Source organism: Saccostrea echinata, unplaced genomic scaffold (assembly GCF_033153115.1).
Source record: "Saccostrea echinata isolate AGI-Se365-2 ecotype Australia unplaced genomic scaffold, CSIRO_AGI_Sech_v1 ptg000054l, whole genome shotgun sequence".
NCBI lineage: Eukaryota > Metazoa > Mollusca > Bivalvia > Ostreida > Ostreidae > Saccostrea > Saccostrea echinata.
The window spans coordinates 5455171-5470901 of record NW_026889803.1 but is presented as its reverse complement, the minus strand read 5'-3'; the positions used below and the strand labels follow the sequence as shown (position 1 = coordinate 5470901).

The following is a 15731-nucleotide window of genomic DNA, read 5'->3' as shown; positions in this document are numbered from 1 at the left end:
AGAAAGTAAGTCATATTATTTGGAATGTTTAGATTTCCAAATGTAATGTTTATCAGAAAGAAATGGTTGAATTTATTACGTATTAATAGAAGAATCGATCTGCTTAGTGGAAAATATCTACAAAAAAGTAACACAAGAGAACTTTTGCAACGTGGTGCATCGAACATTTAGCAAGATATTTCACCATGACTTCTTTCTTAAAATGTCTTTCATAAATTTACACTGAATGATCTCATAATATATTCAACAGCACATTTTCCCCATTTTCAGCTGTGTAATGGATGTTTCCTACCTCCACCTCGAAAGAATTAGAACTAGCTGTGAAGTAATCGCAATATCAAGTACTGGCTCCACACCCACAGGTACTTGGGTTTTGGCTTATAAATATGTGTATCTATATTGATATGTAAAGAGAGATTTATCTGCTATCCGACAAAAAATTCAAAACAAGCAAGTTTACTGGTCTGTAGAGACGACTATAAAGGGTCTGGAGGTGTATGGATAAAATATAAATGTATAAAGTTAAAGATAATTATGTCTAGAATTAGGTAATGAAAGGTCACTGACAGATTTAGAGGGGGGCCCATCCCCCCCCCCTTTTGTGTCCAAAATATACAAGGTTTAGATTTAATAAATCAAGTTTTTTGTTGTTGCCGCGGGCCCCTACCCCGACCCCAAACTGCTACCCCCCCTTCAAGATTCCTGGATCTGCCACTGAAGGTGGCTGATTGTCCAATGCTGAAAAGTGCAGAAATACACCCCCAAAGTGCGCAGAAAATCTTGCACCATAAAATGCATCTTAATTATTTGCATTACGGGATCTGTAGCGTTATGGTCAAAGACTATATTGTGATAAGAACAGTTTTTCCCTGTGCAAAATTAGAATTCAAAGCATATTGTTATCTCAAACTGAACTGTTTCAGAAATATTTATTTTATCAATTGATCAGTTCATGGACACTGTCATGGTGGTCAGTCTAATGATTTGTGTTCACTTGGTTTTTCCATATTTGGCAGAAACATAAATGTGATGATCATGATGATGTTATTTAAATGAAGTCTGCATTTAGCAGGTCATCTGGAATTATGACAGACAGACAACTATATCCCCAAAATAACACAGGGAGGGGTGGGGATGGACAACGGAAATATTCCTTACTGCTGACTAAAACTGATAACCGTGGCCTTCATTGTTATGATCCGCCACTTAATATTGTTACTATCGTTCCCACGTGATCAAATGATTAAAAACTTTGAGCTTTAATCTGCCTTTATCAGGTATCCTTCGGAGATAATAAAGCAGGTAAAAGCGCAACTCGTCAGATACATGTAAGTTGTAGGATGCCATAATTATTTGTGAATATTTTCACTTCAGATTTATGTTTTTTGTAGATATTTTCTTGATTAATGCGCTAAGGGTGCAAAATGGCTACGCCAGCCATCTTGAATTTTTTCAATGACTGAGCACGTACCTTAATATATGTTTCGTCCTTATATTCCCTTGATGAACGTATTGATATATCAAAATTAATCTCTTTTTGCATAACTATGTCCACAGTTTCTTTATACATCACAGTCTTTAGCTATGTCACTATTTTTAAGACAAATAGCACATTTCCCGTTTCCGAATTGCCCTTCTGCTTCGTGAATACATTAACCTGTTAACCCAAAACCTTCGGCAAGAAGGATTGTTATTCTCTACATTCTGATTGGTTAATTTTTAACAACAAATTACGCAATAATTTATATTTAGCAGGTGCCTATATATATATATATATATATATACTAGATGAAATCCCGCGCAAGCGCGGGGAATTGAATTTATACCACTACCGACAGAAAATATATTGTAGTTCTCTACTGACAGCCTACAGGCTTATAGCAGGAACAAATACTTTGTTCAAAATCCCGCATGAAGTAGATTTACCTATCCAACACCCCCCCCCCCCAACCCCCATTTTTTGTTTTTGTTTTTTTTTTAACTTGAAAAAATGCGATTTCATTAATTGACGTTTATTGTGAAACCTGTTATACTATGTTATGGATATTGTACTTCAGATGCTCTTATTTCATTTCCGTCAAGGATAAAAGCAACGAATATGCACATGTTACTAATAAATTGATTTTTTTTGGGGAGGGGGGGGGGTAAAAATTCACAGGTACTTGGGTCTTGGTTTATAAATATGTTTGTACCTTATTGATATGTAAAAATGTACGTTACTTTTTTACCTATCAATAAGGTACATACATATTTATAAACCAAGAACCAAGTACCTGTGTAAAAATTAGCTTTTCACGCCCTATGAATAGGCTGAGTATTTGATACAAAAGATTATAGCCCTCTCGGATTTTCTTTTTTCTTTTTCTTTTTTTTTGGATCTGATATTTTCTGACCTCCCCCCCCCCCCCCTGAAAAAAGGAGAGGGCTACATTATTCCAGCTATAAAAGATTGTATTCAGAAATTAACTGTGCATTGATTAAAGCGCAAAATTTTACATCTTTAATTGTATTTGAACATTATTTTATTCATTAATTTTCTATTTTCATGTATACAAGTTTATTACGAAGTACAAATTGTACTTCGGGTTCGTTGCCACGATGCGCTCAGTAAGGAATATATACAAATTTTACCGATAAATTAATTAGGAAAACCTACTACATACATGTATATGTTATAGTCTTTCGATATTTAATTATATTTACAACTTATATAGTGTTATCAGTGGTTTACCATTATTTCAATTATGACCATTTACACAAAAGCTTTATTTATGGTCATGTAGCTATAATCGCCTCGTTTTTTGTCCCTTAACATCGGGCTCGATGCTATATGATGTTCTAGAAGCTTCCGTCAATATAAAGATCGGCGAATGACGAAAATATTTTGCACATTTCCCTTTTTAATCGGTTATCACAACTTATTTCTTTTATATCATTTAAATCGAGTTTTGATTGAATAATTCAGTGATGACGTTTTATGTAATAAATAAACGATTGCTTGTTGTCAGTTTCATTAAAAATTGCCAGTAACTTAGATCCGCCAACCGGAAACGCCACCGTACTCACGTTTTAGCTATTTCATGGCTGTTTATAGCAAATGAAAGTAGACTTTTAATTTAATGTACGATACTTACTATGCGAGTGAAATCTAAATATAGTTTACGGACATCAGCTTGTGTCTAGTGTATTGTAAGAGGAGTAAGTAAGAACTCTGGTGCACCCGTTTCTGAGTTTATTTGCAAAATTTATTAATTTATAAGTATAGATATTTAATGAAACAGGCAATAATAATAATAAAAAAAAAATTAAAACAAGCTGAAATTTAAAAAAAATTTCGACAGGCCTAAAGAGACGCATCGGGGGGGGGGGGGTCATAAAAAATAATTAAATAAATTAAAAGCTATGAGTATGATAAAAAAAGGTGGGGGATCCAGACATAATTATTAAGGTGAGATAAATTAATACTTATTATAACCACGCAAACGATGGAATCGCTATATGTCCGTCTGTCTGTCCGTTAAATATTGTCAGTCTGTAGAATTTTTTTCCGGTATAAACATTGTAATGTTGTAATGTGAACAAATTGCATTATAATTATAGATCAATTATTTCCTGAAATAATAATAATAAAAAAATAATCCAATTTCCTCACGGATGTACAATGAAAAATTGTTGTAACTGTGAACAGAATACCAAATGCATTCCGTTTTTTGTTTTTGTTTTTGTTTTTTGTTTGTATAATTTTTTTTTCAACCAGTTATAAGTAAAAAGCTTTATAGTTGCATTTGTGGGGGAAAAAAACTTGAAGTAGGTAGGCCTAATGATAATTTGCAGAGAAATCAAAATAATTAAAATCTGGGGCTTGAAAAAACAGACACAGACAAGTTATGGTGCCATAAATTCAATAAAAACAATTTTTAAGCTATGTTTTAAATGTTGGTTATGTTTACATGTTCCTAATGAATCAATTTTTCTAGGAAAACTTTTTTCTAAATTGTAACTTAATGATTCCTATCCCTAAAAGGATTTGTTTAATCGACATTATAATTAAAATTAAGAGAAGTTGTAATTTAATAATTACTTTTCAAGTTTCCAATAATTTACCACATAAGCCCAACCCCAGGGATAATTCATTCATTTAATCTCTCAAAAATCATATAAACGGTACATGGGGTGCATATAACATATTTACAACAAACTGAAAGAGCAGAGATTATTTTGATTGAGGAGAGCAGACAATATCATAAATTTGGTGATAAATCTACGATATATATATATATATATATATATATATATATATATATATATATATATATATATATATATATATATATATATATATATATATATCGTACATAGCTTTCTTCAGAATGCAGTATCAGTATTTTTCATCAAATTGCAGAATTTTATAATATGTATTTCCAAGGATGCACATATTTTTATAAAAAAATCTTTCCGAATAATTACACATTACATTACATTCCAGTAAGTATGGTGAAATTCATCTTCAATTTGATTATTTATCCGTACTCTTTCATTTATATCTACTCACCTCTATAGGAAGACGGTGATTACTTGTACCAACTTTTGCCCCCCCCCCCCCCCCCCAAAAAAAAAAATAAATAAATTTTCTTGAGAAAACAGTCAAGTATAGTATTCTTCACATTCAAACCGTTTTAAAGATTTTATATTCAATACCTTTACTGGAATTATTTATATCACTTTATAGAAAATTCATTTAGTGCATGTTGTAAATCACTTTCAGTTTCAGAGAGAATAATAGTATCATCTGCATGAAATAAAATAAACGATATAACTTTTACTTTCTTCATATTTGCATGTATGCAGCAATATACCATTTTCCCCGGCATTTCCCAGTTGATTCGATATGCAAGAGCATGTTCTACAAACAATTAATTTTTAAAATGAGGCAAGCTATTGACAAGTTATGATACAGATACAAGGATATCAACAGTCTCTTTTATAGTCAACATTTCGCAAATTCTATGGTCGATACAATGACCTTGTATAAGCAAATACAATGTATCGTTAAGTCGAATATTGACTGACATTTTTCATACAAGTTGTTATGTCATTATTTTCACAATGAATTGTCTATGGATTTTTTCCCTTTGCCTGATCACGACAAAAGCACACGGCGGATAAAAGCGGTCGACAGGGGATGCTTACTTCTCCATGGCACCTGATCCCACCTCTGATTTTTTTCGAGGTCCGCGTTTGCTCTGCTCCCATCTGTATTGTGAGCTTGATTACTGTTCGTTATCTTTATGTTTCATTTTATAAAACTGCAAAGTTCATATTCAATCTTTAAGAGAAGCTCTCTTTACTGCTAACACTCCTTTCTGTAAGATACTTGTTTAAGTCATTGATATACAACGAAAATAAAAGGTGAAATATATTTTCCTTGTCTGACCCCAACATTACAGCTGAAAAATTCAGAAGATGCGCCGTACTTCTTGATTTTATAACTGCGTACATATTTCTACATTCATTTAATTGTAATATAAGTTAAACATTTCCCACTAACACCACTTGAAAACAATTTGTACCAAAGACCATCTGAATCACCTCCCTCGGGAAAAAATTTGCTAATCGTGTATTTTTTCTGCAAGTTTCCAAGGACTTAAATAGTCTATTGGAAGTCTAGGATCCTGAATAAAGCAGATTTTCAATCACAGCATTATTATTTTGCTGAATTATATCTATTCCTTGAGCCTCAAGTGATAGATATCGTGGATTATTTCATATTTAAAGACAAAAGTTTTTATATCTTTTTTTAATAAACATTTTTTTATTACCCCAGTGCATATATGTGTGTGTCCTTATAGCCAAGGTTGGGGAGCCTTGGAATCTATAAGTTAATTTAACATAGTATTTTTTTTTACATATACCTTAATGTAGCATGAGGTTATTATTATTATTTTTTTTTTTTACATACATTCATCTTTCATAGTCCATTCATAAATATGTCTTTTTGCTATACATATTATTACATTAAAAATGTTGAAATATTTGTAAAATCTACCAAGTAAAACATCAGTTTTGTTCAATGTGATATCTAAATGAAATTCTTCTTTTATCCATATTAATATATTATCCCATATTTCACTTACATAAATGCATTCCCAAAATAAATGGCCTAAAGTTTCTACATTACATTTACAAAATGTACAAAGTTCGGAGTCTGCAATTCCAATTTTATATAGAAATGTGTTAGTTGCAAGAATTCTATGTACAATTCTATAATGAAACCACCTCAACTGGACATCTTCAGTTATTTTAAAAAACAAAATATTTTGCTTTTTCCACCATATATCATTTACATTCAAGTTCATTTTCCCATTTCAATTCCCATTTTGGCTTTTTCCATTTCTGGTCAATAAAGATATCATAAAAATCTCTTGAACCTTGCTCATGTTTCTTAATTTTTTGTAAAAATTCTGGATAATAAGGTATATTTTGAACAATATATTCTTTGTTATAATCTAAATGTAACTTTTTTATGCATTCTATTATTCCTAAAAATTGTGTAAAAGGAGGTTTTAAATCGTATTGTTGACAAAAATGTTCATAGTTCATCATTGTACCGTCACTATTGAAAAAATCTAATAAACGATGCACACCATTGACAAACTGTTGTTTGTAGTAAACATATTTGTTATTAATACATATAGCATCATTAAACCACACAGGGCTAAGAATCGAGTTTTGACAGTCAATATATTTCCTTAGCTCAAAAAATGCCAAAAAAAAACATCTCTCCAAAACAGGTTTTTACATACTTTTGACAAGTTATTTAGTATTTGTTTTCCAAAAAGCAAAATATTTGCTACATTTGGAAGAATACTTCTAAGCATATCTTTCCAACTTGACAGACAAGTATCATTAAAAAGTCTATGAATCCATGTAATTTTTAGGCTTTTACAGAAAGAATCAAGATATATCATTCTTAAACCTCCCTTTTCATAACTTTGAATAATATCCTTTTTTGCTACTCTTGGAGTTTTATAATTCCATATATAATCATAAAAAATTGTTTCAATTTCCTTTATCTTTTCTCTGGGAGGACTTGGAAGACTAATCAGTAGATATGTAATCTTTGGAAGAATCAAAGTTTTAATTACTGTAATACGCCCTGCTGTAGATAACATTCTTCTAGACCATGACTTAATTAGTGATTGCATTTCATTAATTTTTGGATTAAAATTCAACTCGTACATATCTTTATTATCCAAATTCACACAGTATGTAATACCTAAAACTGTAAATGGGTCTTGGGACCATTGAAGATTTTCAATATCTGTAAGAAATTCATTTGATTCATTTGATAAGGATCCTATTTTCACACATTTAGTTTTTTCATAATTTGGCTTTAACCCTGAGTATTTTGCGTACTCATCTACTAGTGACAATGCTGACTTTAGTGAGTCCTTGGTACCTTTTAATAGTAATACAGTGTCATCTGCATATTGCAATAATTTATATTCTTTATCATTTACAACTATTCCTTTGATTTCTTATCATTATATGCCCATTATCTCAGCACAAAGAAGAAAAAGATATGGAGAAATAGGGTCACCCTGTCTGCATCCCCTGCCAATGTTAAAGAATTCTGAGAAAAAGCCATTTTGAATAACACATAATTTTGCCTCTTTAAATAAGGTTCTTACAGCATTCTGAAATTTTTCACCAAAATTAAAGAAGGTTAAAACTTTGAAAATAAATTTCCATGAGACTGAGTCAAATGCCTTTTCGAAATCAAGTAGCAGTATCATTCCTGGTGTATTATTTTCATTACAATATTGAATAATGTCATAAAGTAATCTAGAATTTTCTCCTATATATCTTCCTGCTAAAAATCCTTTTTGATTTTCATGGATAATTTCAATTAAAATGGGTTTCATTCGATTAGCTAATACACTGGATAAGAGCTTATATGACGTATTTAGAAGTGAAATTGGCCTCCAGTTTTTGAGGTATTCTCGTGGTTTATGTCCTTTAGGTAAAATTGAAATAATTCCTTGAGTTTGGGACTTTGAAAGCTTACCCGAGGCAAGACTACATTTAAAAGAGTTAAATACATAGGACCCAATATCTGACCAAAAAAATTTAAAAAATTCTGCAGTGAATCCATCTGTTCCTGGTGATTTATCATTTTTGAATGATTTTAATGCTTCAAATATTTCCTGCTTAGTTATTTCTAATTCCAGTTGATTTTTCAAGTTGTCTGATACTTTTTTAACATCTTTATCATATATTAATTCTTCAAGATTAACATCCTCAGGAAGATGATCATTGTTTCCATATAATGTCTTGTAAAAAGTTTTTATCCCTTCCAGAATTTTATCTTGTTTATTTACCTCTATACCTTGTTCATTTACAAGTTTAAAAATGTTTTTATTAATATAGTTTCTTTTTTCAAGTGCAGCAAAATATTTAGTAGGTTTTTCTCCTTCTTCTATCCATTTACAATGACTTCTTATAAGTAGTCCTTTTAATTCATATTTCCTTATTTCTTCCAATTCTGTCTGGAGTTCATTTAATAAATCTGAATATAACTGTGTTGGACAAATGTCATACATTTCTTGTAATATTTTTATTTGCGTGTTGAGGTCTTTTTTCTTATTTTTTCTTTCCTTTGCTTTATGAGATGAATAATAGATAGTTAGACTTCTTATTTTCATTAACAGTACATCCTAAAATAAATCCTTGGGAATATGCAATTCAGCATCAGGTCCTGGTGTATAAGGGGGTGTTGTGTATTCTGCTACTGTATCATTAATAAGTTGTTTGATTTTTTTAATATATTCTTTGTCCTTTAATAGATAATTATTAAATCTCCAAAAACCTCTACCTCGTTGAAAATCATTAATTCTAAATTCAATACTAATTATTGAGTGGTCGGTTCTATACCCTGGAATGATCTTAACATTTTCCAAAATTGACAATAATTCTTCAGATATAAGAAAAAAGTCTAGCCTTGCTTGTTTAATAGGGTTTCTACGGCTCCAAGTGAATTTTTTTACTATTGGGTTTTTTATTCTCCAAGGGTCCACAAGATTAAATTTATTTTTTAGGTTTTGTATTTCTACCCTATTTTTAGGATTATTTTCCTTAACATAATTATGACAGTCTAACTGAAAATTTTGAATTAAATTCCAATCTCCACACATAATAATAAATTCATTACCATATTCCTCAACTATATTACCAATCTCTGTGTAGAACTGTGGATCATCTCTGTTTGGACCATATACATTCACCAAAGTAATATTGTATCTATTATCCAAAATCATATTAGTAATAAGGAAATTTCCATTAATATCAGACTTCACAGTAGAAATTTTAACTTCTACATTATTATTCATAAGAGTTAATGTTCCTCTAGAATGTGTTTTTCCTGCACTCATCATAATATCATGGCCCCACTGGGCATAAACTAAGCTTTTTTCATTCTCTGTACAATGGGTGTCTTGAAGACAATATATTGAGGATTGTAAATTTCTAAGATAGCTAAAAACATCTTTTCTTTTTTTACTATCGTTTAAACCCCTACAGTTTACAGAAGTTATGCTAAAAAGTGACATTGCTATTAAGGTAAGATAATAAGTATCTAAGTATATTGCATATACACACCTCATACACAACATTCATACTTAAAACACAATATGCTTCCTGCAAGTGTACTCGAAAAAAAAAAACACAAAAAAGAGAAAAAATCAGACAAGTATGTGAGGCTACATATTAAGCCATCCGAGACCCTCTGGTGTTTACTTATTGGTCTATACCGACTTGAAAAAAAATTTGTCTCAAATAGGCTACCTATAGGGTTCAATACAATTCGATAGCCCTATTAGATGTACCAATATGTAGGTTAACATAGATTATTTTGGAAGGAAAAACAGTAACATACTTCATATTCTGATAATTATGTTAACTTCCATAAAGGGAAAGGAAAAAATCAGACTAGTATGTGAGGCTACATATTAAGCCACCCGAGACCCACTTGTGTTTGCTTATCGGTCTATAACAACTTAAAAAACAAATTGTCACAAATAAGCTACAATACGCCTAGTAAGTGTATGTTAACATCAATTATACTGGAAGAAAAAAACAATACCACAGTAATATACTACTTATGCCGTAACTGATAATTATGTTAACTTCCATAAAAGGAATGGAGAAACAACCGAAATCAGGCACAACATCAAAATTAAAGCTTATAGATGTTCCACTCCTCTTCTCCCTTTGCACGATATTGCAGAAGAACGTCATCCTTCGTTTCTATAATGCGGGTTTTCAGATTATCTTGGCTCCTCATCCTGTATGCTCTTTGCGCTAGTTCACTATGCTTTTTCTTCAAATGGTTTGCAAGATCCGTACGAATTGCCATTCCTTTTGGAAGCGTTGCCGTTCTTGAGTGATGAAGGATAAGATTGCGGTCAGCCATTCTCATAAACTTCACTATAATTGCATCTGGTGCATCTGGCTTGTAGGTATTTAATGGGTTTTTTGGAATTCTATGTGAATTCTGAATTACAGTGGCTTTGACATCTTCTTCTGGGATTTGCAAGTTGTGTCTCAAGCACTCAAGAACAGTCTCGGAAGTGTTTTCTTGATCAGACTTTGGGATACCATAAGACAATAAGTTGTACTTTCTGGAACGGTTTTCTTGTTGTACCACATAATCATGTAACTGCTTGACACGAGTCTCCAGTTCCGTAATTTTCTGTTCTTGAGGATCTACTCGTTCAGTCTTCAACATTTCTAGATCTGAGATCCTGAGATCTTGGTCTTCCAAAGCTCTCTCTATGTCTATGAAGTCTTTCTTCAGTTTTGATAGCGACTCTTCCACTTTATCAACTTTCTCTCCCACAGTTTTCAGGTTTTCATTCACAGAGCTTTCTAGTTTACCAATAAGCTTCATAAAAAGAGCTTTAAGATCATTATTTGAAACCTCTTCATGTTCTTCTACCTTTTCATCCTTTCTGCCTTGTTTTGAGTCCTGTTTTTCTTGTTTATCTGTCTTGTCTTGTTTTGTTCGTCCCATAGTTAGAATTTCCTCTGTTTTTTTTTTGGCCGTCGAGGAGAGGTTAGCAAGTATTTATACATCAAGGAGCACGAAAACAAAATGAGTGGAGTCTCTTATAACGTATTCGTTATCTTGCCGAATCCCACTACTAAAATATCCTGTCTTTACTTAGCCTACATTTTCCTCACTTTTCTCGCCTCTCGAAAAAATCACGCCATGCTTAATGATGAATATGATAAGAAAGAAAAACATGTATACATGTAATTTGATTACAGGTTGGGTCTAAATCAACATTCAGAGGCAAATAAACATGTTCCAATCACACAAAGCAAATAATAGAACTACGTGTATGAGATTTAATAATACATGATATTGATTTTTACTTCGTGAAAATAAGAATTTTGAAAAAGAGAAACTTAAAACATGAAAAATAAAAATAAATGTGAATCATCTAACCATCTAAAATATGGCATGGGATATAGTGAATAAATTGTATTTTGTTTATTGCACGACAACTGCAACGGATTGACAACAAAGCCAATTTTCCTTTTTGCAAACAATGTTAGATAACTCCGCGGTGTTATTTCACTGTTTAGATGCAAGCATCTAGATCTAGTGAAAAAAAATTCACATCATGTATAAAGTTTATTTTGACCTTACCGTGAGCAAAATAAATGTTACTTATTGGGTAAGTATTTTCATTACTTTTATGAATTTGCATTTCAGGATTACAAGCATGGTACTGTGAATTGTGATGGATTAAGGCTGAGCAAAATGTATATTTAACCAACATTCCCATGCTGATTATGATGATGAATCCAAACTCAAGTGAACCAGGTACTTAAATTTAGTTGCGCAACTTGTTTAACATTAGTAATCTACTTACATTTTTCAGAGATGAATATAAGAGAACAATGGATTACCATTTTGGATTTTAATGAGGACTCTTTGCAATGGCTTACCATTTTGGATTTTCATGGCGATTCTTTGCAATGGCTTACTATTTTAGATTTCAATGATGAATCTTTGCAATGGTTTACCACTTTGGATTTAAATGGTGACTCTTTGCAATGGCTTACCATTTTGGATTTTAATGGTGACTCTTTGCAATGGTTTACCATTTTGGATTTTAATAGTGACTCTTTGCAATGGTTTACCATTTTGAATTTTAATTTGCATATTTAGGCACTGTGGATTATTTTATATCTATATGTCATTGAATGTCATTTGTATCACAAGATGTTCTTTCATTGGTGACGATACCTCTTTATATATAGATATCGCCATTGAATATAGGCATATTTGTCCATTTACTAATTACATGTAGAGGAATTAAGTTGAATAATTGATGATAAACTATATATAAATGCATATAGTAACCCCAAATAATATACCATAGCATCTAAAAGATGACTGTTGCCCTATCAATTGTTATTATAGTGTCCTGTTTAATGAGTGAAATGAATTCTACATACAAGTACAAAACATTGGATTTTCTGCTCATTTACTTTCTTTCATTTTCCCTTTGCCCTGTCTCTTTATCGAAATTTAAAACAATATTGCGCGGCGAATATGAGTTTATAGAATGATGCAAAGGTGAAGAAATCAATAATTAATGGTTTGAACAATTGAAAGACTTCAATTTAATTTAACTAAAATAAATTTTAACTTTATTTTGTTAATTTTAATGTTAAAATACGAATTAAAAAAATGTTTTTCTATGAGGAATTTTGCATTTGGTTCGCAGGTGTCGTTCCGATTGTTTTTTTTTCCCCACATAGTGAAAATAACACTCTTGTTATTTTCACCAAGTGGAAATAAGATCTGTGAAAATATCAATTTCATTCAAAGGATAAATAACAGTGTTTCACTGTTGAAAATGTAGATTGGTTTTATTAATATGCGTTCATGTGAATTAGGAGAGTCTGATTGGTCTGGATTAATTAAAAAAAACATTACCATCTGAGAACATCGAGTTAATGATAGAAGGTCATTGTATCGACCATAGAACTTGCGAAATGATGACTTTAAACGAGACTGTTGATATCCTTGTTCATCAACTTGTTTCTCAATAGCTTGTCTCGTTTTAGAAATTGTTCGTACGTGGAGCATGCTCTTGCGTATCGAATCAACTGGGAGATATAAACCCAATATGCAGGTGGTAAGGGTATATTGTCACATAAATAAGGGAGTTGACGATAAAAAGTTGAAGTCATCACGCTATCATAAAGATTTGTTGTTAGGTTACCATTAATGTCTTTTTCTATTAAAATATCCAAATATGAAAATTAATAGATGTGTTAGACTTTGTGGTATCTTTTAAGTTCACTGGGATAGATCGAATCGAGATATGAATTGAAGTAAATATTGTTATTTGATAATACGTTGTCGATATATCTATATGTCGAGTTGAAGGCCACGGCAAGTGTCTTCTCCTTCTTATGTATAAGTTTTTGAATAATTTCTACATCATATGAATACAAAAATAGGCCTGTTAATAACGGGGCGCAAATGGTACCCATGGAAATTCCGACAGATTGTTTGAAGACCTGATCTCCAAAAACTACAGAGATATTGTCAATCAAAATTAATATCTACCTGAGAGTACTTGTGTGTACAATCAGAATGTTTTTAACAAATAGTTTGCAAATGACCAATGACATGGTAATTAAATTGACGAGTTTCATTTTATGGAGAAAAAAATACACAGCTGTCTATGATGTCAAAAAGCCTGGAATTTAATTTATCGCAGGGAATGGTTGTATAAAGTGAAACGTCGTATGTTTTGATGTCATTGATTTTGGTAAAATTTTGTGATTTCAAATTTTCTAAAAGTTCCTTTGAGTTTTTAAGTATCCGCATCTGATTTACATCACTTCTCCAATAAATTGTTGTACAGTACTCCTGAAGTTTCTCCTTCACTAATATTAATATTTTAGTGAGGAGTAAAGAAAGAGGTTTGGTAGAACATTTACTGGAACCCGCTATATATCTCTGTTTGTAGGGGTTTTTATGAAGTGTAAAAATCCAGCATAGGTATGTTAATTCAAATTAATTTTGATTGTGTGGAATATTAAAATTATTTAAAACTGACATCTGATTTTGAAGAATTTCCTCCTTAAAAAGGGAACTATGGGTATAAGTTGAATTTCCACTTGCAGAATTAAATCCCAGTTCCTCTTAAATACAATTAAAATAATGAGCCTTACAAACAAAGACAATGCTGTTGTGCTTTGTCAGCTTGGACCAGTACATACTGATCGTATGATCTATCTAATTATTATTTCACTTCTAAATTAATATCAAGATTTAATATTTCAGACTTGGTTTCAACAGTGGAAGAAATACGTGAACGATTGACAAAGTTTGACGTTCGCCACTATAACGCTGAATATACTATACCGGAAGGGTTTGTTTCAGCAAGTGTCCTCGTACCATTGTTTATAAAAGACGGACAGATCGATGTTCTTCTCACATTGCGTGCTAAACATTTGCGGTCACATGCTGGATTGGTCGCTTTTCCAGGAGGTCATGTGGATGAAACTGACCAATCAGTTGTAGAGACCGCTTTACGAGAAGCAGAAGAAGAAATTGGTCTTCCTGCCAAGGATGTGGATGTACTAACAGTACTTCCTCCGTGTTTTGTGCGACCAAATAAATTCGTGAGCTTAGTAGTTGGCATCATTCCAGCAAATTTTGAGCCAGTTTTGAACGAATCAGAGGTTTCTAAGGCTTTCAGTCTACCATTAAAGAGATTTTTGAAAGAAGATGTGAAAAAAGAGTTTCCATTGAATGGGATAGTTCATTGGTTGTTCTTCTTTCATGACATAGTTGATGGCGAAAAAATTGAAACTTGGGGCTTCACTGGCATGTATTGTATGCTGATAGGGTTAGCCCTTACTACTTCCGACCTAACTATCGAAGTCTCGAAAGGAATCTATGTAAATAAAGACTCGGTGTTCCAAGAAAAGCGTACTTATGAAGACTTTTTAAGGTGGACTACGGCACTTCGAAACGCAAAACTCTGATGTCTGACTTATTTTAATGATTGGCAGTTATGGATTTAACCACACATACAATAAAACATATGAAATAAACTAAGTAAAATGTAATTATGGTGAAATAAATTTATAATCAAGCTTCCTTTTTCAGAAATCGCTGCGCAATTTTATATTATTTGGTAATAATTTACATGTACTTTATTTCAAATAGAAAAAAATATCAGAATACATTTAAGAATCCGTCCTTCAATATTCTTCACTTTGAGGTTATGATGGCTCTCCAGATTGGATATTCACTATCATATACAGTATTTCTTTAATGGGGAATGTATGAATATTATTTTGAAATTACTTAAAAACGATAAAGCAAAATTAACTAGCATTAATTGTTAATAATTAATTACAAAAAATACTAGTTTTTAAGCGATCATATTTTACCTTATTTTGCACTCCTGACTTCTGATATGTATTTATTAAACATTGTTTTAGAAATTAAAACACACAATAACTCAAAGTTTGTAAATCAGGTAGTCGTTTTGAAATTTTTTATCATTTATGGCAAGTTTTTCATATTTTCTAGACTTCAAAATATGATTATTTGCTTGTTATTCATATTTGATCAGCAATAATTCTATAATTTTTGTTGCACTAGTGACCTAGAGCATGGTAGTCTTTAA

At 31.6% G+C, this 15731-nt stretch overlaps 2 protein-coding genes across 5 annotated transcripts in view; one reads left to right on the top strand and one right to left on the bottom strand.

Annotated features, from left to right (window-relative positions):
- The window catches only part of LOC133172538 (nuclear factor of activated T-cells 5-like), a 29269-nt gene extending 27593 nt beyond the window's left edge, over window positions 1-1676 (bottom strand). The window contains exon 1 of one of the 2 annotated variants that reach the window (XM_061307449.1): window positions 1472-1676. The gene's annotated coding sequence lies outside the window, so the exon portion shown is untranslated. The remainder of the gene's footprint in view (window positions 1-1471) is intronic. The other variant, XM_061307451.1, reaches the window with a different exon arrangement.
- LOC133172539 (uncharacterized Nudix hydrolase NudL-like) lies at window positions 327-15192 on the top strand. 3 transcript variants are annotated; one of them, XM_061307454.1, is made up of 3 exons: window positions 327-362; window positions 11780-11890; window positions 14375-15192. In XM_061307454.1, the coding sequence occupies exons 2-3, from the start codon at window positions 11851-11853 to the stop codon at window positions 15079-15081; spliced, it is 747 nt and encodes a 248-aa protein (XP_061163438.1). In that variant the 5' UTR covers window positions 327-362; window positions 11780-11850; the 3' UTR covers window positions 15082-15192. The 3 variants fall into 3 exon arrangements, with proteins under 3 accessions (XP_061163438.1, XP_061163436.1, XP_061163437.1); XM_061307452.1 differs by lacking the exon at window positions 327-362 and adding an exon at window positions 1240-1328; XM_061307453.1 differs by lacking the exon at window positions 327-362 and adding an exon at window positions 1248-1302.
- The last annotated feature ends 539 nt before the right edge of the window (window positions 15193-15731 follow it).